The sequence below is a fragment of the Equus quagga genome, chromosome 1, assembly GCF_021613505.1.
Source record: "Equus quagga isolate Etosha38 chromosome 1, UCLA_HA_Equagga_1.0, whole genome shotgun sequence".
Classification (NCBI taxonomy): Eukaryota; Metazoa; Chordata; class Mammalia; order Perissodactyla; family Equidae; genus Equus; species Equus quagga.
In genome coordinates this window covers 140,803,041-140,827,295 of record NC_060267.1, presented here as the reverse complement: position 1 = coordinate 140,827,295, position 24,255 = coordinate 140,803,041, and the positions used below count along the sequence as shown (strand labels likewise).

General features: G+C 39.1%; 1 protein-coding gene across 6 annotated transcripts; it reads left to right on the top strand.

Moving 5' to 3' along the window:
* The first annotated feature begins 487 nt into the window (after nt 1–487).
* On the top strand, nt 488–23,031 carry ZNF197 (zinc finger protein 197). 6 transcript variants are annotated; one of them, XM_046639077.1, is made up of 7 exons: nt 524–597; nt 2,523–2,604; nt 7,229–7,698; nt 8,927–9,086; nt 9,461–9,552; nt 9,841–9,967; nt 20,020–23,031. In XM_046639077.1, exons 3-7 carry the CDS (start codon nt 7,309–7,311, stop codon nt 22,335–22,337), a joined length of 3,087 nt encoding a protein of 1,028 aa, XP_046495033.1. In that variant the 5' UTR covers nt 524–597; nt 2,523–2,604; nt 7,229–7,308; the 3' UTR covers nt 22,338–23,031. The 6 variants fall into 6 exon arrangements, with proteins under 6 accessions (XP_046495013.1, XP_046495018.1, XP_046495033.1 ...); XM_046639057.1 differs by lacking the exon at nt 2,523–2,604 and having other exon boundaries at nt 488–597; XM_046639062.1 differs by lacking the exon at nt 2,523–2,604 and having other exon boundaries at nt 513–597; nt 7,220–7,698.
* The last annotated feature ends 1,224 nt before the right edge of the window (nt 23,032–24,255 follow it).

The window sequence follows — 24,255 nt, the reverse complement described above, 5'->3', positions numbered from 1 at the left end:
ATCTCTTTTTACCTGTGTAGTAACTACTTCTGTTATTTTCCAATACCCAAAAGAAAAGTATCTGCACAATCTTGGAATCTTGGAAGGGCCTCAGTTACGTTTTGTTCTGCTCCCCAGAGACCTAGCCACTTCTAAGGCTAGAAGATAGTGGATTGACTTCAGAACTACCACTTTCGGGGCTCTCCAAAGTGGTGTGTATTCAAGAGTCATGGCCTTCCATACAGAAATCCAGGTGGTACAAGCCAAGATAATAGGTCCAGCTCCTTCAGGAGGCAACAAGCGTCCTGAGAGCCTGGGTACTATTATTCACCTCTGCATCCTTAAGTCTGGCAACAGCGCCCACTGATTTCCTTGGGAGGACTGAGGACCCAAGGGCTCAAGAGCTCCGCCCCTCCGCGCCTCCTCTTGGAACCATAGAGATGTGGCTTCCTAGAGAGCCGGGTATAGGAGGTGGTGAGCAATCGGAAGTCACGGTACCCGTGGGTCAGCCATTATTCTGGGCCTGGGCTGCCGTCGCGTCCGCGTCTTGTGTCGTCTCCGGGCGTTCCGGGGCCGAGGCGGCGGTACCCAAGGCCAGAGCCGCATCGGGAGCCCCCGGTGAGCCGGGTGGGCTCGGGTCGGGTGGGCATGCACGGAGGGCGGCCTGGGGTGCGGGCTTGAGCTCGCTGGGGCAGCACACCCCTCGCCGGCCCCTCCCCGGCACTGACCCCTAACGTCGCCCCTCCTCAGCTCCGTATTGGGGTGGACGCCGTGGTCTCGACGTGGGCCAGCTGCCGGCTTGGGGATCGTATTGAGGACAGCACGTCTGAGTCTGTGTGTGTCTGTGGTGCTCGAGTCAAACGGAATGTAGTGCCGCCTTGAGAACAGCTGCCTCCGGAGCCAGGCTCCCGAGCTCAGGCCTTTCTGCTCTTCCTCGGTCTTCTCGGAGGCCGATGCAGAGAAATAGCCTGAGACTTCCCTAGAGCATGGCTGCCAGACTTTTTAAGTTTTATTTCTTTATTTATTTTTGAGGGATGACCCAATTCCCGTCTTTTAATTTTGTAATATAACGGTGTTTTATAAGCAAACGGACACCACCTATACCACCATTACTTCAGAGAGTATCTTTTAATACTAGGTGCTAAGACCGTAAACTCAGAATAAGTGCCGTCCTTTGAGGAAAGATCATTGCCAACCTGACAGTGACTACGTATACTTATTGTATTTTTCGTTTTACAATTTACCAGATTGAAGCTTTATAATGAATTAGAATTTGGAAACGTTTGGAAAGCGTTTAGAGTAGTAGTTGTTTGGCTTTCAGAAGTCTTTGCGTAGATGGCATTATTTTGGACTTTTGGAATTAAAATCCCAGAGTTCAGAATCTGCTCCCATAACCTAACTAGTTCAGTGGTCTTGAGTGAATCACTTTGCTTCTCTGAGTCCTCTTTTGTTTTTGTTTTTGTTTTTTGCTGAGGATGATTTGCCCTGAGTTAACATATGTGCCACTCCTTCTCTATTTTGTATCTGGGTCACCACCTCAGCATTGCTGCAGAGTGGTGTGGGTCCCGTCCCCCCCCCTCCCCCCCCCCCCCCCCAACGTGGGCCGGCCTCCCTTTTGTGAGAAAGGAACGAAATGTATGTTTAAGGATTTATTTGTATCTGCAAAATAAGAGTAAATGAGTTCTGGTAATATACTGTGGAAAGTCACTTAGAATTTCTTTTTTCCCTAAGGTTTTATTTATTTTAAAATAAGCTTTATTTTTTAGAAGAGTTTTAGGTTCATAGCAAAATTGAGCAGAAAGCACAGAGATTTCCCATGTACTGCCTTCCACTACTCAGGCATAGCCTCCCCCTCTATTCACGTCCGCCACCGGAGTGGTACGTTTGCTACAGCTGATGAACCTATATTGACACATCATAATCACCCAAAGTCCATAGCTTACTTTAGGATTCACCCTTGGTGATGTACATTCTTTGGGTTTGGACAAATGTCTAATGACAATGTATAATGTATCCACTGTTATAGTGTCATACAGACTGCTCTAAAAGTCCTCTGTGGTCTCCCTGTTCATCCCTCCCATCCCAACCCTTGGCAACCACTCATCTTTTTACTGTCTCCATAGTTTTGCCTTTTCCAGAAGGCCATATAGTTGGAATTGTACAGTATGTAGTCTTTTCAGATTGGCTTCTTTCACTTAGTAATAGGCATTTAAGTCTCCTAGATGTCTTTTCATGGCTTGATAGCTCATTTCTTTTTTGTTCTGAATAATACCCCATTGTCTGGATGTACCACAGTTTCTCCATTCACCAGCTGAAGCACCTCTTGGTTGCTTGTAGAGTTTGTCAGTTATGAATAAAGCTGCATAAACATCTGTGTGCAGGTTTTTATGTGAACGTAAGTTTTCAGTTCCTTTGGGTAAATACCAAGGAACACAGTTGCTGGATTTTAGGGTAAGAGTATGTTTAGTTTTGTAACATAGTTTAGTTTTGAAACTCCCAAACTGTCCTCTAAAGTTGGCTGTACCGTTTTGGATTCCCACCAGCAGTGAGTGAGAGTTCCTGTTGCTCCACGTCCTCACTAGCATTTGGTGTTGTCAGTGGACTGGATTTTGGCCATTCTGAAAGGTGTGTAGTGGTTATCTTGCTGTTTTAACTTGCATTTCCTGATGACATGTGATGTGGAGAATCTTTTCATGCGCTTGTTTGGAATCTTGTATATCTTCTTTGATTAGGTGTCTGTTAAGGTCTTGGGCCACTTTTTAATTAAATTGTTTGTTTTCTTTTTTTCTTCTTCTTTTTTTTCCTTTGGTGAGGGAGATTGTCCCTGAGCTGACATCTGTGCCAATCTTCCTCTGTTTTGTATGTGGGACACTGCCACAGAATGGCTTGATGAGCAGAGTGCACGTCCATGCCTGAGATCCAAACCATGAATCCCAAGCCACCAAAGCGGAGTGCGTGAACCTAACCACTATGCCACTGGCCCTGCCCAAGTTTTTGTTTTCTTATTGTTGAGTTTTAACAGCCCTTTGTATAAAATATACAAAGGATAATAGTCCTTTATCAGATACGTGTCTTTTGTGAATATTTTCTTTCAGTCTGTGTCTTGTCTTCTCACCCTCTTGACATTTCACAGAGCAGAAGTTTTTAATTTTAATGAAGTTCAGCTTATTAATTATTTCATTCATGCCTTTTGTGTTGTATCTAAAAAGTCGTTACCATACCCAAGATCATCCAGGTTTTTGCCTATATTATCTTCTAGGAGTTTCTAGTTTTGCATTTTACATTTAGGTTTGTGAACCATTTTGAGTTAATTTTTATGATGGGTGTAGGTCTGTTGTCTTGATTAGTTTTTTTCATGTGGATGTCCAGTTATTCCAGCACCATTTCTTGAAAAGACCGTCTTTGTTCCATTGCAATTGCCTTTGCTCCTTTATCAAAGAGCAGTTGACTATATTTATGTAGGTCTATTTCTGAGCTCTCTATTCTGGTCCATTGCCTTTCTGTTCTTTTGCCAGTACCACGCTGTCTTGATTACTGTAGCTTTATAGTAAGTCTTGTTTTTGGATGTCAGTCCTCCAACTTTCTTCTTCTTCAATATTGTGTTAGCTATTCTGGGTCTTTTGCCTCTCATATAAACTTTAGAATCAGTTTCTCAATATCCACAAAATAACCTGCTGAGGTTTGTGGGTTTTTTTTTCTTTTGGTGAGGATGATTTGCCCTGAGCTAACGTCTGCCACCAATTCTCCTGGTGTTTTTTCGTTTGAGGAAGATTAGCCCTGAGCTAACGTCTGTGCCAGTCTTCCTTTACTTTGTATGTGGGTTGCCACCTCAGCATGTTTGATGAGTGGTATAGGTCTGCGGTTGGGATCTGAACCCATGAACCTGGGCCGCTGATGTGGAGCACGCCAAACTTAACCACTGTGCCAGGGGGCTGGCACAACCTGCTGAGATTTTGATTGGAATTGCATTGAATCTACAGATGAGGTTGGGAAGAACTGGCACTTTGACAATATTGAGTCTTCCTATCTTGAATATGGGATCAAAATCCTTTTTTAAAATTCCTTTCCTTCACTCTCAGGTCAATTGCCAAGAACTACTCAGTTTTTCTCAATTGTTTTGTCCCTACTGCTACTTAGTTTAGAACATAATCATTTATTTAGACTATTGCAAAAACCTTACTGGCCTTCCTGATATCCATTCCTTCCTCTCCCATCATTCCTCCCTTATAGATTCTTGACCCTGTTACTTAATTACTCCCTTCATGCTCAGAGTGGGAAAGGCCTTTCTGCTTATGACAAAACCCAGAAGCCATAAAAGAAAAGATTGATTGCATGGCAAAACAACTATAAACAAAGTCACACACAAACTGGGCAAAATTTGCAGCTCCCATTGTAAGCAGAGGACTAATTTTTCTGTGATACAAAGAGTGTGTACAAATTAACAAGACTGAACACTCCAAATAGAAACAGCAACAAATATGAACAGTTAACAGAAAATAAAGTATAAATGATTCTTAAAAGTATACTCATTTACTCAAAATGCAAGTTAAAGATTGGCAAAGATCCCAAACTTTGACAACTGTGTTGGTGAGAGAGTAAAGAGACAGGCACACCCATACCACTCATGCTAATGAGAGTGTAAATATTAAACTGTCCAAGCCCAATGAAGGACTAATTGGCAATATCAAAGTTTTAAAGTCGCATAAATTTCGATTCAACAAGTCTGCTTTGGGGAACTTTTCCTATATACGCCTACCCACTTGTAAATTGATGTATTCCCAAGGTTTTTCATGATGATATTGCTGTTAATAAGAAAAGATTGAAAACTGCCTAAATGTCCCATCAGTGCTGGAGCGGGTAAATAAATTATGATACATCCATGCAGTGATACCATGCATCTGTAAGAATGGGGGGGAGGGGCTATGTATTGACAAGAAAGATCTTTAAGGTACATTGTTAATTGAGAAAAGGAAGATGCAGTACATGACTCCTGGTGTTCTACAATTTGTAAAAAAAGGGAAATACAAAATAATATATATTGGACATACTTGTATATATGTAAATAGCTGGAAAGATACAAAAGAAGTTAGTGGGAGAGGGAACTTTACACGGTATGTGTTTTATAATTTTAAACCAGGGAAATATATTATTTATTTTTAAAAATAACAAGGAAAAATGTAAAGTAAAACCTCTTTACTGGTTGCTTATCACTTACAGTACATGGTCAGCTTGTTTTGCCTCTCAAGAACCTGTAGAATTTGACTTCTGTTGACCTCTCCACTCTACTCCCACAACGTTACCTCCAAAGTTTACTTCCCTTCTCTGGTTTGCAAAGCACCTATCTAACAGACCTATACATGCTGTCACTCCCTTGCTTTTGAAATTATAATTTCTTTCTTCCTGGAATGGCTTTCCTAATACTCCAGTGGTCTTTTTTCTTTGAGGCTCAATCCCAAATTACCTTTCATGAATTCTTTCTGTGCTTGTATGATGTCCTATTAATTTTGCTTGCACTATACTGAAATGTTTCTGGTTCTGCCTCCTCTTCTCTGTTATAAGCATGCTCCTTAAGGATCCAAGTGTTGAATAAAATTAATGAGGGAGCTTTTATATGTCATAAATAGTGATGTAACTGTTATAACCTTAAAAATATTTGTATCTTTAGGGGCCAGCCCGGTGGCACAGCAGTTAAGTGCGCATGTTCTGCTTTGGCGGCCCAGGGTTCACCAGTTCGGATCCCGGGTGCGGACATGGCACCACTTGGCAAGCTATGCTGTGGTAGGTGTCCCACGTATAAAGTAGAGGAAGATGGGCATGGATGTTAGCTCAGGGCCAGTCTTCCTCAGCAAAAAGAGGAGGATCGGCAGCAGATGTTAGCTCAGGACTAATAGTCCTCAAAAAAAATTTTTTGTATCTTTAGGCCCAACAGTTTTTTTTCTGGGAATTTTTCCTGAAAAACCAAGCAGAGATGTAACCAAATATTCATTAGCAAAAATATTCATTGTGGCCTAATTTATAATAGGGGAAAATGATAAATAATTTAAATGTGTAACAACAGGGGACTGCTTAAGTATGAATAAGCTAATACACTCTTAAAAATAATGATGAGGGGCTGGCCCCGTGGCCCAGTGGTTAGGTTCCCCCACTCTGCTTCGATGGCCCAGGGTTTCGCGGGTTCAGATCCTGGGTGCGGACATGGCACTGCTCGTCGGGCCACGTTGGGATGGCGTCCCACATGCCACAGCTGGAAGGACCCACAACTAAAAATACACAGCTATGTGCTGGGGGGATTTGGGGAGAAAAAAAAGAAAAATATTTAATATTATGTTCACAATATAAAATGTGTGAAAAGCAAGTTACAGAGCAGTACAGTTGGATCCAATCTTGTGATCCGAATCAGTGCATGGAGAGAGGACTGGAAGAACACAGTACTACAAAACAATAGTGATGATGATTCTCTGGTTTTGTATGTGTTTCTGATTTTATAAATTTTATGTTTTGTAATAAAAAAATAAATTATTTCTAAAAAACGGAAGATTTCTAGAGAACAACAAACCTAAGTTCTATATAATAAAACCTTACTCAAATTTATCCAAATATTTTGATTAACAGAATGAACAATTTTCAGAGAATTCAAAATATGTATAGTAAAGCTACACAGAACTTAATTCGGCATTTTTTTGTTAATTGAGAAGATGTTAGGATTTTATCTCGTGTATAAGGATTAAGACCATGATTGCTTGTTGACAGAACATAGGAAAGAGTGCTAGTTACAGAAGGATAATAAGTAATGTTTGCGTCCATATACCAGGAACTGTTCAAAAACTTGAAATGTATTTAGACATCAAATCCTTACAAGCCTATAAGATAGGAGCTGTTATTACCCCTATTTTACAGGTTAAAAAACTAAAACTCAGAAGTGAGGTGGCTTGTTCAAAGTCACACAGGAGTAGCCTGTATGCCCATTGTTAGAGTGGTGGGTAAAGGATTTATTGTAATTATGTGGAGGAGATGCTGTGAATAAAGGAATACAGGAATTTCCTGTCTTTGGTTTCAGCAGTGGCCTGGGTAACATGAGTGTCTGTGTCCTTGGAGCCTTGCACAGGGGCCTTCTGTCAGGAAGCACTGCCCAAGCCTAGAACCTTGCATTCAGGGAGGTTCTCTTTGTCACTGGGAAGCTGACTGACATCTCAAAAATTTAGTTATTTCTCTGGGTTAACATTAACAATGATTTCTTGAGTTCTTGTAGATGATGTTCTCCAAGCTCTAAGGAAGAAGTCAAGCAAGGATTGAGGGGTCCTGGAGAGGAACCTTTCTTAGATAACGACAATGACAAGAGAAAATTGGGCCCACAATGCTCTGAGACAAGAAGGTCTTGTTAAAGGGAAGGATGATACCTGGAAATGGGGAACCAGCTTCCAAGGGAGTAGCTCCTCTGTTTGGGAGACCTCCCATCTCCACTTTAGACGGTTACGTTACCATGAAACATCTGGACCCCAGGAGGCACTGACCCGACTCCGGGAGCTCTGTCGCCGGTGGCTGAGGCCAGAAGCGCGCACCAAGGCCCAGATTCTGGAGCTGCTGGTTCTGGAGCAGTTTCTGAGCATCCTGCCTGGGGAGATTCGGACCTGGGTGCAGATCCATCGCCCTGGGAGCGGTGAGGAGGCCGTGGCCCTGGTAGAGGAGCTGCAGAAAGACCTCGATGGACCAGCACTAAAAGTGAGAAATGGAGAAGGGGGAGAGTTTGGGATAGAAGAAGGGAGAGAATTGAGGCAGGGTAGGCTGGACTGGAGGGTGATCTTATGATTTTCATTAACAATTAATAGCACATTGGCAACCCTAATGCTAATTAAAGCAGGTTCATGAGCTATTCAGACTGTAGAATATCTTTGCAGAGAAACGCATTTATGATTGGGGTCTTTGGGTACAATTCAGAATAAGCATGAGGGCATTAACTGCACTTTGTCCCCCTGGGTGATGCTTGCTGTGCTGAGTTTGGTTCAAGAACCTGAATAATACAATGTTTCTAAGTGTTCCCCTAAACAGAAGCATATGTATTGTTTGTATAAGACTTTGGAATGATGGTGTAAACCTGGAGTATAAAAGCCTCCCCAAAAGAATGAAGCTTTCTAGATCTGACAAGACCTCCCCATGTGTGCCCCTGCTGGGGGTTCTATGAGCCAAGGTATTGGGTTGAGATATTTGCTTCTGATAAGATTTTATATCCTTGACCATTAAATTGAGGTCTTAATCTAGTTCCTAGAATGTGTGAGATCTCTTTCTGTCAATCTATAGCCCACTGGAAACATTTCTATATAAGAAATCTGAAACATAACTTAAACGTGGGAGTGGCACCAAGTGGGATGGGCTTGTTTGTCTTAATCATAAAATGAAGAATTTTAGAGCTATATATTTCATTACAAATCAGTAATCCATCCTTCTCATTTGAGAGATAAGAAAACAGGCTGAAAAAGTTTCACTGGGTTGCTGTTGGTCGTACCTGTAGCTAGCAGCAAAACCAAGTGTCTGAACGCTCCTACTCTAGTGTTCCCTCTGTGGAGCAGGGAGGGATAAGTAAAGGGGTAAATAAGTAGAGTGTATTGAACCCAGGTCTGATCTAAAACCATGCCTGAAGCTAAAACCCATGCTCTTAATTATTGCTTGTTACTTCCCATTCCCTCCTTAACCCACACCCAGGTCTGGCTTCTGTTTCCACCGTTCTGTTCAGTCTCCTCTGGGAGAGGTCGCCAGTGCCATGAGTGGGGCTAGAGGGCAGCTCCATTGTTCTCAAGGCAAAGCTTTACTGCTGTTTTGATGCTGCATACTTGAGGTGGGTCTGTCTGATCTCACAGTTCTAGATTGTGGGCAGAAAGAGGTCCACGGTGGTTAGGTGAGTCCATTTTCTGGAAGTACAAGAACCAGCTTATTTTATTTTGCTTATTCCTAGGTTCCAGTTCTTGTCCAAGACCAAGATACTCTCCAGGAGCAGATGAGCACTCCAGGAACAGCACTTCCTCATGCACCCACTGGCAGCCACATATCAGCTGAAATGCACCCAAATCCTCTTACTAACCCAGTGGTGTTTAACCTCCAGGATCCTCAACATGGTACTTACTCAGTGGCCCTGGTTTTGGACTTTTTCAGGACTCTTATGCCTCATCACCTTACTCCCAGATAGTTGCTTCCTGTCTCGCCCTGTATATGAATCCCTTATGGTACCAAGCACTTTCTGCTGTTTGTCCTTTTGTCCTTTCCTGGGTCCCTCTGACCCTTTATCCATTCTTATTGCTACTCTTTGTGTTATTCCAGCCCTGCACATGGGGATCGCTCAGAAAAGTTTTATGAATCATTTTGTAGCCATGATTGCCTAGTCCTGGGAATTCTGGGTCTTTCTGATTTCCTTCTTTGTAGAAGATATTGGACTTTGAGTAGTGGGCAGGAAAAGCACAAATCTCACGTGCAGCTTTTTCTCCTTCCTCAGATTCTCCTGCTCATGAGGCTTCTGCCCTTTCCCAGGAAGAAAACCCAAGAAATCAGTTAATGGCACTCATGCTCCTGACAGCTCAGCCCCAGGTGAGATTTGCATCCTCTTTCCTTCCTAAGGCCCTATCTGCACTAATTGTGGCTGAAGTGCCCTCTCTCATCCTAGTGCTTTGGTGTCTAGTCAGTTCCCATCTCTAAATCAAAGTCCATGCTATTGGAATGCAGACTTTACGTGGCGTCTCCTTCTACCTCCCTGTTACGCCTTCCCCGTCTCATGGATTCACAATGTGTCCTTTCCCCAGAAGTGAAAGGAATCTTCGCTTCTTCAGTAGGGGAGCTCCTGGGCATGGGTAATCTCACATGTACCTGTTATTTCAGGAGTTGGTGATGTTTGAGGAGGTATCAGTATGTTTCACTTCAGAGGAATGGGCGTGTCTGGGCCCAATTCAGAGGGCCTTGTACTGGGACGTAATGCTGGAGAATTATGGAAATGTGACCTCCCTAGGTAAGGACCCTTTCTTCCCATAATTCTTAGCTTTATTTCATCAACCTTTGTTTGTTTTCTGGTTATGAAACTAGTGTATACTTATTTTGGAAAACACAGAATATTAGAAAGGAAAAAAAAAACTTCCTTAAACCCACTATTTGCAGACAACTACTACCAAAATTTTGATGTATTGCCCTTTTGTTTTTTTCTGTTTTTGAAGTTCTTTTACATTGTTTTGTGTTTATACAATTTTATAGCTTGCTTTCCTCCCATTCTCCTCACTTGTATTAGTATAAATTTTTTGCAAGTATTATCTGTATTGGCTACATAGTTTGTGCCAAAATTCAGTTAGCTAATTCTTTATTTTAGATAATTGCTCTACTAATCATCTATCTCTATCCCTAAGGCCTTTATTTCTCATTATTTTTTAGAAGTAGAATTACTAGGCCTAAATGTTTGAATTGTTTTAAGGTTCTTGCTTCGTACTGCCAAATTGCTTTCCATAGTGAGCTCTGTCCTCTCTGCTCTTAACCAGAAGTACATAAGAACACTCCTTTTGCTCTGCCTTTGTTGGTACTGAGTAGCCTCATTCTTTTAAATTGTAGCTAATACAAGTTTTTTTAAGTTATAATATCTATTTACAGTTGTGTGTCACTTAATGATGAGGATACGTTCTGAGAAACGTGTCGTTAGGTGATTTTGTTGTTGTGCAAACAGCATAGAGTGCGCTTACACAAACCTAGATGGTACAGTCTACTACATCCCAGGCTATATGGTACTAATCTTATGGGACCACTGTCATATATGCAGTTCGCTGTTGACCGAAACATCAATATGTGGTGCGTGACTGTATTCTCAAATGGATTTCTTTGATTAGTAATAAAATAAGAGTATTAAAAAATTTGTTAGCCATTTGTGCTTCCAACAAACATTAAAAAACCTGTCATGTGGTGGCAACTGTGGGAATGATGTGATTTTGCCCTTAAGTAGCTTACCATTGTTTGGGAGATGAACATAGAATAAGCAAGGCAATAGTAATTGGTATAAGAGTGGCATAAGCCTCTTGAGCTGTAAATGGAGAGGACAAAGCAAACATTCCATTCCTGGGGATTAGTACAGGCCATAAAGGAGGTAGCTTTGTGCTGGATCTTGAAGAAAAAAGTAGGATTTTGTTTGGAGAAATAGACATTAAACGCCGAGGAATCAGCTAAAGAACTGATCTAATTTGGACTGAAATACAGTTTTAGAGTATCACTTTAAATGGCTGCATAGTATTCCATTGACTCTGTATCTTGCTTTCATTGACAGCTTTACGATATTGAATTTCTATTTAAGAACATTACATGCCTTTCCATTTGCTCAGTACTGCCTTTGTATGTTTCAGGCCTGTTTTAAAATTGCATTTATCTAGATCTTGCATATTTCTGATTACATTCATTCTTTGGAATTAGAATCTTTTCCAATGTTTTCTAATTGACTGTTGTTTGCATATATGAAAATACTGATTATTTTTGTATGTTGCAGCCTTACTAAATTATTTTATTCATAGTAATTTATATTTTATGTTTTTACACTTATGAGAATATATCTTTTAGTATCTCAGCTGTGCTGACGGTGGGTCAAACATTCTGTAGATTTTATATTTTGTTACATTTTACCAAAACTGCTTTCTAACAATGATGTACCAATTTGTGTTCCCACGAAAAGAGCAAAAGAGGGCCCATTTCCCCTGTACTTGCTTATGATTTGGTCAGTGTTTTAAAACTTTGCTAGGTAGATGAAGAATACTATCTTTTGTTTGTTTTTCATTTCTTTGATTATTAGTGTGGTTGAAATCTGTTCACACGTTTATTGGTCATTTTACTCTTGTTCATATCCTTCCTACATGTCTCTTTTATTTATTAAAACCACTTAGCCTTTGTCAAGTGTTGCATAAGTTTTTCCCATTTGTTTGCCTTTCATTGTTATTTATGAATTGTTATTTTTTAATTTAAGCCTTAGAAAATCTTTTATGTAGTATTAAACTTAGCAGTATTTTCCTTTGTGGTCCTCTCCATAAAATTATTATTATTTTTAAATCACCTATATTTTCTTCAGATACTTTTATTGTTACATTTTTACATTTAAGCTGTACTCCATCTAAAATATTAATATACAGAATGATACAAGAATCCAGTTTGTTGGTTTTTAATGCAAGTGGCTTTACCAATGTACCAATGCTGTTTACTCAAGAATCTATCTTTTCTAAGAATTTTACAATATAATTTGTGGATGAACTAGTTAATTTTATGAAAAACACCATGGATCTATACCTCATGCTGTAAATCAAAATAAATTTCCAGATGAGTCTAAGAGTTTGACTGAAAAAAAAATAAGCAAATGGAACTGCTTATTTATTGCAGCTCTGAAGAAAGAGAAGTTTGAACCAACTTTAATAAATAAGATATGCTCTAACTGCAGTGTTGTTGGGGCTTTGGGCAAGCAGATTCCAGGGTGTTTATGCCTTTTGGTGTAGTAATTCTGATTTGAGGAGGATACCTTGAGGAAATGGTTCAGAAAGAGGAAAAATAAGTCATATTCTAATGATAGTCCCAGCAAAGTATTTATAATGGTTTAAAGTTGGTCACAACCAAATTCCCCAAGATAGAGAAAGTACTAAGCTGACCATGGTATTTTGACCTGGAGGTATAATATGACACTATCAAATATGACAATTCTGTTCACTCAATTTCCATGTGTTGATAAACTGCTTGGTAGAAAAGCAGACTCCAGGGACCTTGTACACACTGCTTCAATATGTAAAAGATGCATATATATTCATTTAAGAGATTAGAATAGAATTTGAAGGAAATTATTTAAGAAATACTGAGTACCTCCCATATCAAGCTTATTAGCCCCTGTCTTAAAGTACATCCCAGTTGGAGTGATAGACATTTACACTAATACAATTCAGTGTGGCAAATGCTATATAAAAAAGTGTGCACTAGTGTGGGAGCCCATAGGAGCTTGGTGTGGTGGAAGGACTGGGAGAGTGGGGGAGGGGTAGGTAGTTCAGGGAAAGATTTACAGAGTGGGTGACTTTTTATTGTTAATAACAATTGTATTGAGATATAATTCACACACTGTACAATTCACCCATTTAAAGGTTACAGTTCAATGGTTATTAGTATATTCACAGAGTTTTGCAACCATCACCACAGTCAATTTTAGAACATTTTCATCACCTCAAAAAGAAAGCTTGTACCCTTTAGCAGTCACCTTTATTTCACCCAACTCCCCCCTTCAGCCTAGCCCTAGGCAACCACTAATCTGCTTTGTCTCTCTCGATTTGCCTATTCTGGACATTTCATATAAGTGGAGTATATAGTATGTGGTCTTTTGTGACCGACTTCTTTTACTTAGTATAATGTTCTCCAAGTTCATCCATGTTCTAGCATGTATTAAAACCTTACTCCTTTTTATTGTATATAATATTCCAGTGTATGGATATATCACATGTTATTGATCCATTCATCAGTTGACAGACATTTAAGTTGCTTCCACCTTTGGGCTATTATGAATAACACTGCTGTGAACATTTGTGTTCAAGTTTTTGTGTGGACATACGTTTTCATTTCTCTTGGGTATATACCTAAGAGTGGAATTGCTGGGTCATATGATAACTCTATGTTTAATCATTTGAGGAACTGACGGATGGTTTTCCAAAGTTGCTGTACCATTTTGCATTCCTACCAACAGTGTAGAGGGTTCCAGTTTCTCCAGATCTTTGCTAACACTTGTTATTACCTGTCTTTCTGATTATAGGCATCCTAGTGGGTCTGAAGTGATATCTCATTGTGGTTTTGATTTGCCTTTCCCTGTGGCTATTGATGTTAAGCAATTTGTCATGTGCTTATTGGCTAATTTATATATCTTTGAAGAAATATCTGTTCAGATTCTTTGTCTATATTTTAATTGGGTTGTCTTATTGTTATTGAGTTGTAGGAGTTCTTCATATATTCCAGATTCAAGTACCTTATCAGATATATGAGCTTCAAGTATATTCTCCCTTTCTTTGGTTTGTCTTTTCCCTTTTTTTTTATTGAGGAAGATTGGTCCTGAGCTAACATCTGTTGCCAATCTTCGTCTTTTTTTTTTTCTTTTCTCTTCTCCCCAAAGCCCCAGTACATAGTTGTATATCCTAGTTGCTGGTCATTTTAGTTCTTCTATGTGGGATGCCACCACAACATGGCTTGATAAGCAGCACATAGGTCCTCACCCAGGATCCGAACCAGCGAACCCTGGGACACCATAGTAGAGTGTGTGAACTTAACCACTTAGCCATGGGGCAGGCCCCCTCTTTTCACTTTTTCAGTGGTGTCCTTTGAAGTACAAAAGTTATTAATTTTGGTGCATTCCAATTTACTTTTTCTTTTGTTGCTTGTGCTTTGGTGTCATATCTGAGAAACCATTGCCTAATCCAAAGTCATGAAGATTTGTCTATGTTTTCTTCTAAGAGTTTTATAGATTTAGCTCTTATATTTAGCATTTTGATCCATTTTGAGTTAATTTTTGAATATGGTGTGAGGTAAGAGTCTAACTTCATTCTTTACCTGTGGCTATTCAATTATCCCAGCACCATTCTTTCCCCAGTGAATTGTTTTGGCAATCTTTCAAAAATCAGTTAACCATAAATGTGAACGTTTATTTCTGGATTCTCAATTCTATTCCTTTGATTATATGTCTAGCCTTATGTCAGTGGCACTCTGTCTCATTACTGTTGCTTCATAGTACATTTTGAAATTAGGAAGTGTGATCCCTTGGACTATATTCTTCTTTTTCAAGATTGCTTTAGCTCTTCTAGGCCTCTTGAGTTTCCATATGAATTTTAGGATCAGCTTGTCAATTTCTCTCTAGAAGCCATCTGAGATTTTGATAGGGATTGCATTGAATTTGTAGATCAGTGTGGGGAGTATTGCCATTTTAATGAAGTTAAGTCTTTCAATCCATGAACATGGGATATCTTTCCATTTACTTAGTCTTTAATTTCTTTCACCAATGTTTTGTAGTTGTCAGGGTATGTTTTGCACTTTTCAAATTTATTCTTAAGTCTTTTATTCTTTTTGATGCTACTATTTCTTAATTTCCTTTTGGGATTGTTCACTTCTGGTGCATAGAAATACACTCATTTCTGTATATTGATCTTGTGTCTTGCAACCTGCTGAACTTATTTAGTTCTATGAGTTTTTTGATGGATTCTTTTGGATTTTCTATATAAGATCTTGTCATCTGCAAATAGAGATAGTTTTACTTTTTCCTTTCCAATCTGAATGCCTTTTACTTCTTTCTCTTGCCTAATTGCTCGGGCTAGAACTTTCAGTACATGTTGCATAGAAGTGGCAAGAGCAGAAATCCTTTTCTTGTTCCTACTCTTAGAGGGAAAGCATCAGTCATTCACCATTGTTAGTATGATTTTTTGTAGGTGTCCTTTATGAGGTTGAGGAAGTTCCCTTCTATTCCTACTTTGTTGAGTGTTTTTATCTTGAAGAGATATTGGATTTTGCCAAATGCTTTTTTGTGTCTATTGAGCTGATTATATGACTTTTATCCTTTGTTATATTCATACAATGTATTACATTAATTGCTTTTCTAATGTTATATCAACATTGTATTCCTTTGATAAATCCCATTTAGCCATGGTGTGTAATTCTTTTTATGTGTTGCTAGATTCAATTAGCTAGTCTTTTGTTGATGATTTTAATGTTTATATTCATATGATGTATTTTTCTGTAGTTTTCTTTCTTTTGTGATATCTTTGATTTTGGTATCAGGGCACTACTGTCTTCATAGAGTAAGTTGGTAAGTGTTCCTACCTCTTCTATTTATTGGAAGAGTTTGTGAGGAATTGGTATTAATTCTTTTAATCTTTGGTAGAATTCACCAGTGAAGCAATCTGGGCCTGGGCTTTTCTTTCTGGGTGGTTTTTTGATTACTGATTCAATCTCTTTACTTTTTATAGATCTATTCAGATATTCTATTTCTTCTTAAGTCAGCTTTCGTAGTTTGTGTCTTTCTAGGAATTTGCCCATTTCATCTTAAATTGTCCATTTTATTGGCATAGAATCAGTGATAATATTCCTTTATAATTCTTTTTATTTCTGTAAGATCAGTGGTAATGTCCATGGTGGATGAGCTTAGGGTTTTTTTTGTTTTGTTTTGTTTTATTTTCTTTTTTATTAAGATTATGATAGATTACAACCTTGTGAGATTTCAGTTGTACATTATTGTTAGTAATGTTGTGGGTACACTACTTCACCCTTTGTGCCCTCCCCCCAACCCCCCTTTTCCCTGGTAACCACCGATCGGTTCTCCATGTCTATATGTTAACTTCCACCTATAAGTGGGGTCATATAGAGTTCGTCTTTCTCTGTCTGGCTTATTTCACTTAACATAATACCCTCAAGGTCCATCCATGTTGATGCAAATGGAACAATTTGGTCCTTTTTTATGGCTGAGTAGTATTCCATTGTGTATATATACCATATCTTCTTTATCCAGTCGTCAGTTTCTGGGCATTTAGGTTGGTTCCACGTCTTGGCTATTGTAAATAATGCTGCACTGAACATAGGGGTGCATGGGATTCTTGGGATTGCTGATTTCAGGTTCTTAGGATAGATACCCAGTAGTGGGATAGCTGGGTCATAGGGTATTTCTATTTTTAACTTTTTGAGACATCTCCATACTGTTTTCCATAGTGGCTGCACTAGTTTGCATTCCCACCAACAGTGTATGAGGGTTCCTTTTTCTCCACAACCTCTCCAACATTTGTCACTTTTGGTTTTGGATATTTTTGCCAATCTAACAGGTGTAAGGTGGTATCTTCATGTAGTTTTGATTTGCGTTTCCCTGATGATTAGTGATGATGAACATCTTTTCATGTGTCTCTTGGCCATACTTATATCTTCTTTGGAGAAATGCCTGTTCATGTCCTCTGCCCATTTTTTTGATCGGGTTGTTTGTTTTTTTGTTGTTAAGCTGTGTGAGTTCTTTGTATATTATGGATATTAATCCTTTGTCAGATAAGTAGCTTGTAAATATTTTTTCCCAATTAGTGGGCTGTTTTTTTGTTTCAATCCTGTTTTCCCTTGCCTTGAAGAAACTCTTTAGTCTGATGAAGTCCCATTTGTTTATTCTTTCTATTATTTCCCTCATCTGAGGAGTTATAGTGTCTGAAAAGATTCTTTTGAAACTGATGTCAAAGAGTGTACTGCCGATATTCTCTTCTAGAAGACTTATTGTTTCAGGCCTAATCTTTAAGTCTTTGATCCATTTTGAGTTTATTTTTGTGAATGGTGAAAAAGAATGATCGATTTTCATTCTTTTACATTTTTTGTTTTTTTTTAAAGATTTTATTTATTTATTTTTTTCCTTTTTCTCCCCAAAGCCCCCCCGTACATAGTTGTATATTCTTCGTTGTGGGTCCTTCTAGTTGTGGCATATGGGATGCTGCCTCAGTGTGGTTTGATGAGCAGTGCCATGTCCGTGCCCAGGATTCGAACCAACGAAACACTGCGCTGCCTACAGCGGAGCGCACGGACTTAGCTACTTGACCATGGGACCAGCTCTGAGCTTAGTTTTTTAATTTGTTTTTTGGTGAGGAAGATTGGCCCTGAGCTAACATCTCTTGCCAATGTTCTTTTTTGCTTGGGGAAGGTTATTGCTGAGCTAACATCTGTGGCAATCTTCCTCTGTTTCTTGTATGTGGGACACTGCCACAGCATGGCTTGATGAGCAGTGCCCAGGTCCATGCCTGGAATCTGAACCTGCAAACCCCAGGCTGCTGAAGCAGAGTGTGTGAACTTAGCCACTATGCCACCAGGCCGCCTCCATTTACCTTAGTTTTTAAGGGTGTAGGTATATGATGCGTAGAGAGTTGGGAAGAGGAAGAGCAATTCAGGAAGAGAAAAGGGCATGGGCAGTGGTGGAGAAGCAAGCAAAAGCATGACATTTTGGAACGTCTGTATGTGTTCTCTGTGGCTAGAGTCTAGAGGCATAAAGGGTACTGATAAGAAGTGAAACTGGATAGGCAGACAGGGGGTGAGGGTATCTCTTGGCCTATGCTGGTCATTTATGCTTTATCCTGTAGGCAGTGAAGAGTCATTTGTTTTGAGCACTTGAGTGACGTGATCAAATTTACCTATTGGAAAGCTAATTGTCAGAGAGTGGACATGGATTAGAAGAGGGGGGTTAATTGGAGGCAGGGAAGCCTGTCTGTTTCTTGTAGGATTCACCAAAAATTTCAGAATGTAACCCTCTTCCTGTGTCATTCTGACATTTTTCTACTATGTCCCCTAAAGTTCAATAGGCTTATACATCATCTAATTCCTGTACTAAAATTTCAGGTAGTTTAACCAGCTGATTAACTACTGAGAGTACGAAAGTTACTAATTTCTTAAGCATTTTCCACCTCGGTTTAACTACTTGCAACACTTCTGTTTCCTAAAAGTACTTCTGCTTCCTTAAAACACTTCCATGTCCTTAAAGAAAGAGAACTTTCCTTTCTACCAGCATCCTGCTTAAATTGTGAAACTGCTCCTTGATCCAATCACTGTGGACAAGGAAACTGGAGTACCAATATTGGATCGGCCTAGGACACATGCCCATCTCCACAGCCAGGGGAAGCAGGGTAGTGTGATTGGCAGTCATGCCTGAATCCCACAGAGAGGGGCAGTTGAGATGGGATATAAGGGCCTGACCTAAGAATGTAGTTCAGATGAACATTTATTGGATGTTGTCCATGGTCACTCTATCGTAAACTTAAAGAGGTTTGTAATGAAAATAAATAGCTGCATTCCTTTCCTATGTCTTTTCTTTGTATTTAGGTAGAAGAACAGTGTTGTTATACTTAAATAGAAGATAATGTTACTATTATTCACATAATTTTACTTATTAGATAATTTGGGCAACTAGTTTATGATTTTTCTTACATTTCAATGGTGAAAGTAAGTTTCCAAAATATTTTCAAAAAAGTAATTTCACATTTTAAAATATTTGAGAATGTTGGAGTAGAAAAGGACCTTGAAAGTTTACTAATTCAGCCTCATCGTTTTATAGATGTTTTCATGTTTTTTATCCTCTTTCTATATTTTTCTTTTGATTCTGTATTTCTTTTGTTTATGTCTAATTAAAGTGAGGGAGTCTAACCCAGACCTAATGTTTTTGTGAAATGAATTTTAAAATTTTTATTTCTCAATTTTAAAAGGAACAGTGCAGGGCTGGCCTGGTGGTGGAGTGGTTAAGTTCATGCACTCTGCTTCAGCAGTCTGGGGTTCGTGGGTTCGGATCCCAGGCACGGACCCACACACTGCTCATCAAGCCACACTGTAGTGGCATCCCACATATCAAGTAGAGGAAGTTTGGCACAGATGTTAGCTCAGGGACAGTCTTCCTGAAGCAAAAAGAGGAAGATTGGCAACAGGTGTTGGCTCAGGGCCAATCTTCCCCACAAAAATAAATAAGGAACAGTGGGAGTTATATTTTAATTCTAAGAACTAAGTTTTTTTAATGGATTTTATTTTCTGTTGGTTAATAGCTTTCAAGTAATTAAAGAGTGTTTATGTACTTGTCTTTTCAAAAATTAAAGATTGCCTTTCCGAGTCCTTAGGTATATTTTCTCTCCTTTAGAGTTCCCATCTTCCTAGCATGAAGAAAATAAAAAGACAATTCTTTATAAGCCAAATGATTCTTCCTGTTCCATCCAACTTCCTGAGCCTCAGGTCTGAACCACCTGCTTATCCCTTGTTCTCTGTCTTGTTCTTCCTTGCATCTGTTTTTGCACATCATTTATATTTGTCCATCTGCTCCCTAAAGACAAAGAGCTTAGAAGGGTCTCAGAGTAAGTTCTCTGTCAATCCATTTATGACATTCTGTCAGTGTAGCATTCTGCTTTGTACCTTCATTTAATGAAAAGTTTCTCCCTTTGTATTCATTTGAAAGTGTTCCCTCCTAGCTTGTTTTAAAGTCATTTGAAGATCTTGTTCTCACTAACACAGGGACATGGTAACATTTGCATTTTTAATTCCTTTTACCAGAATGGGAGACCATGACCGAGAATGAGGAGGTGACATCAAAGTCAAGCATATCTCAAAGAGCAGATTCTCAGAAAGGAACATCAAAAAGGCTTCAAGGAGGTGTTCCCCAGGTCCTTAATTTTGAGGAAGAGTGTGAATGGCAAGTTTCAGCAAATCACTGGCGAAATGAAACAAGGGAAAGAGATACATTGAAGAAAGTTTCCTTCTGTGAACAAGACAAGAAGAAAAGGACTCCACCAGAAAAACGAAGCCAAAAGTGGAAGGAATTTGGAGAAAGCCTAAAGTTAGGTTCAGCTCTTTCTGAAAGTTTAATAGATACTGAAGGAAAGAAGTGTCATAAATGTGATATATGTTGTAAACATTTCAATAAAATCTCCCATCTTATAAACCATCGGAGAATCCACACTGGTGAGAAACCCCATAAATGTAAAGAGTGTGGAAAAGGCTTTATTCAGCGCTCAAGCCTTCTAATGCATTTACGGAACCATTCTGGGGAGAAACCTTATAAATGTAATGAATGTGGGAAAGCCTTCTCTCAAAGTGCTTACCTCCTAAACCATCAGAGAATCCATACTGGAGAGAAACCTTATAAATGTAAGGAATGTGGAAAGGGCTTCTATAGACACTCAGGCCTTATTATACATCTAAGGCGCCATTCTGGGGAGAGACCTTATAAATGTAATGAGTGTGGGAAGGTTTTTTCTCAGAATGCTTACCTCATTGACCATCAGAGGCTCCACAAAGGGGAAGAACCCTATAAATGTAACAAGTGTCAGAAAGCTTTCATTCTTAAGAAGAGTCTCATCCTGCACCAGAGAATCCACTCTGGGGAAAAACCCTATAAATGTGATGAATGTGGAAAAACCTTTGCTCAGACCACTTACCTTGTTGACCATCAGCGACTCCACAGTGCGGAGAATCCATACAAATGTAAAGAATGTGGGAAAGTTTTCATTCGGAGCAAAAGCCTCCTCTTACACCAGAGAGTACACACAGAAAAGAAGACCTTTGGTTGTAAAAAGTGTGGGAAGGTTTTCAATTGTAAATCAAACCTCATTGACCATAAGAGGATGCATAGCAGAGAGAAGCCTTATAAATGTACTGAATGTGGGAAAGCCTTCACTCAGAGTGCTTACCTTTTTGACCATCAAAGACTCCACAATGGGGAGAAGCCCTATGAATGTAATGAGTGTGGGAAAGTTTTCATTCTGAAGAAGAGCCTCATTTTACATCAGAGGTTCCACACTGGAGAGAACCTCTATGAATGTAAAGACTGTGGCAAGGTCTTTGGTTCCAACAGAAACCTCATTGACCATGAGAGACTCCACAATGGGGAGAAGCCCTATGAATGTCGAGAGTGTGGGAAAACCTTCATTATGAGCAAGAGTTTCATGGTCCATCAGAAACTCCATACACAGGAGAAAGCCTACAAATGTGAGGATTGTGGGAAGGCTTTCAGTTACAATTCAAGCCTGCTTGTACATCGGAGGATCCACACTGGGGAAAAGCCCTTTGAATGTGGTGAGTGTGGAAGAGCTTTCAGTTCCAACAGAAACCTCATTGAACATAAGAGAATTCACAGTGGTGAGAAACCCTATGAGTGTAATGAATGTGGCAAATGCTTCATTCTGAAGAAAAGTCTCATTGGACATCAGAGGATTCACACAAGGGAAAAATCGTATAAATGCAATGACTGTGGGAAAGTCTTCAGTTACCGCTCAAACCTTATAGCCCATCAGAGAATCCACACTGGCGAGAAGCCCTATGCGTGTAGTGAGTGTGGGAAAGGCTTTACTTATAACAGAAACCTTATCGAGCACCAACGAATTCACAGTGGGGAAAAAACCTATGAATGTCATATATGTAGAAAAGTCCTTACCTCTAGTAGAAATCTTATGGTACATCAGAGAATCCACACTGGAGAGAAACCTTATAAATGTAATGAGTGTGGAAAAGACTTTAGTCAGAATAAAAACCTTGTTGTACATCAGAGAATGCACACTGGGGAAAAACCATATGAGTGTGAGAAATGCAGAAAATCTTTTACTTCTAAGAGGAATTTAGTTGGCCACCAGAGAATCCACACAGGGGAGAAACCATATGGGTGTAATGATTGTAGTAAAGTTTTTAGACAAAGAAAAAACCTTACTGTACATCAGAAAATTCATACAGATGAAAAACTCTGTGAATGTGATGAGTCTGAAAAAGAATTCTCTCAGACTTCAAACCTTCGTCTTCAACACAAAATCCACACCGTGGAGGAATTCTCTTGGCTCCAAAATGCCAATGAGTCCAAGATAGAGATTCAGAAAATCTAGTATCATATATAAAATGAAATAGAATTCCTGCCTACTTAAGTAACTGTTGGAGAAATGACAGTATAATGTTTCTTATAAGGAAAAAAATCATGATTGATCCTTTTATAGAAAAGTGAGTTACATGTGGAAAAAAGTTAATCTAGACTCTCAAGACTACAAATCTTAACCAAATTCTTGTTAAAGGATACTGTGTTGCAGACCATTTGTTATGATCTTAGAAAGGGACCTTGGAACAGTTGAGGACTCTGAAGAACCTATGTTTATGTCTTATAAGATGTAATGATGTAGTTGTAAATGATAGGAAAAATATCTTTGTATTAAAAAGTGTATGTTTCTGAAAAATGTGTATACTGTACATTTTAAAGATAGCACCACTGCTACACAAAGTCTAGTATGATGGAGACGTGTCAGACAGTGGGAGTTGGGTGGGCAAGTCTGCTGTTTGAGGACACCTTAAGAGCACTGGATTTCGAATCAGAAGACCTAGCTTTGGGTCCTGGCTCTTTCTCTTGCTAGCTATGTGATGTTATTAAGTCAGCCTCTAAGCCTCAGTTTCTCTGTCAGTCAAATATTGACATAATACCTACCTCACAGGGTTGTTGTGAAGATTAAGTGAAAGGATCTTTGTGAAAGTACTTTGTGAAATAATTTAGTTGTCAATAAAGTTGGATAACAGAGGTATGTTCAAAATTTAGAACATGGCAAAATATAACGTTTGTTCACTAAGTCAATATTAGGACCTCGTGAACCTCAAAAAAATACTCATTTTTATAGTAAGAGGGAGTACGATGGATAGCTAACTTAGGAATTTAGTATTCTAAGAAGACTTTTTAAAGATATAGCTTTAAAAATGTTTAAGTGAGTTAATAGACAATATGCATTGTTTGGTTTTATGGAAAAATATTACCTTATTGTGGAAAAATAATATTACGTCCATCTGTTAACATTGATGCCAAGGAAAACAATTTATTTTTCAACGTTTGCATTTGAAACCAAGCAGATGTAGTGTCAGAATGGAAGGACTGTCCTATGTTGCTTTCCTTGTTCACAGGGAAAAATCCTTAACTGCAACCCCTGAACTGATTATCCCTGCCACTGTCATTCTCAGTTCTAATCAGCATTTCATCACTGTTGACATATGGTAGCTTGTTACTCAGGAAACAACATTCTGTCCCAGCACTTAACTTAACTACATAAGTTTTTCACACAGAGCCAAGCCCTTCAAGCTCTGATTAAACTAATTCAGAATCCACCTCTGGGTGGTCAGGCTTATTACTCCTTGTGAACCAATCATTCATACAGTCTGTGTCCTTTTGTACATTTGTAGATTTAGTCCATCCTATATATATGCAGTTTTTTGGTGAGGAAGATTGGCCCTGAGCTAACATCTGTTGCCAATCTTCCTCTTTTTTTTTCTTTTCTCCCCAAAGCCCCAGTACATAGTTATTGATCCTAGTTGTAGGTCATTCTAGTTCTTCTATTTATATTCTCGAGTTGATAATTTTGTGTTACAGTTCTCATAACTCCAATTCTGCAGTTGAACTGTAAATATCTTAATATCAGGATTGTGTTTTCTAATACTAGTAGCATTGAAGTGGTGTGTTGATTATAATAAGTGTTATTAATTCAACCCTAAAGTTCCTTGAGGGCTGGTTCCTCATTAGACCGACAGGTACCCAAGAGTGAAAACTGGAAGGGGCCCAAGGTTAAAGTCTTAAGACCTGGGTATGAGTCAGATTCTGCCACTTTCCTTGGACAAATACCTTCATTTTTTGGAGCCTTGATTTCCTCGTGTGTAAAACAGGAGGAAGAATATCTACCTCACAAAGTTGTTTTGAGGTAATGAATATGAACATGCTTTATATCCATGCTGTGGAAGAATCACTCCAGATTACGTAATAATTACAAAAGGAAAGAC

Bases quoted from the DNA above. Each gene is read 5' to 3' on its own strand.
- ZNF197 (XM_046639057.1), top strand. From the start codon at position 7,309: ATGACAAGAGAAAATTGGGCCCACAATGCTCTGAGACAAGAAGGTCTT. The intron at 7,699-8,926 runs GTGAGAAATGGA...GCTTATTCCTAG, and splicing joins TCGATGGACCAGCACTAAAA to GTTCCAGTTCTTGTCCAAGA. The intron at 9,553-9,840 runs GTGAGATTTGCA...CTGTTATTTCAG, and splicing joins TCCTGACAGCTCAGCCCCAG to GAGTTGGTGATGTTTGAGGA.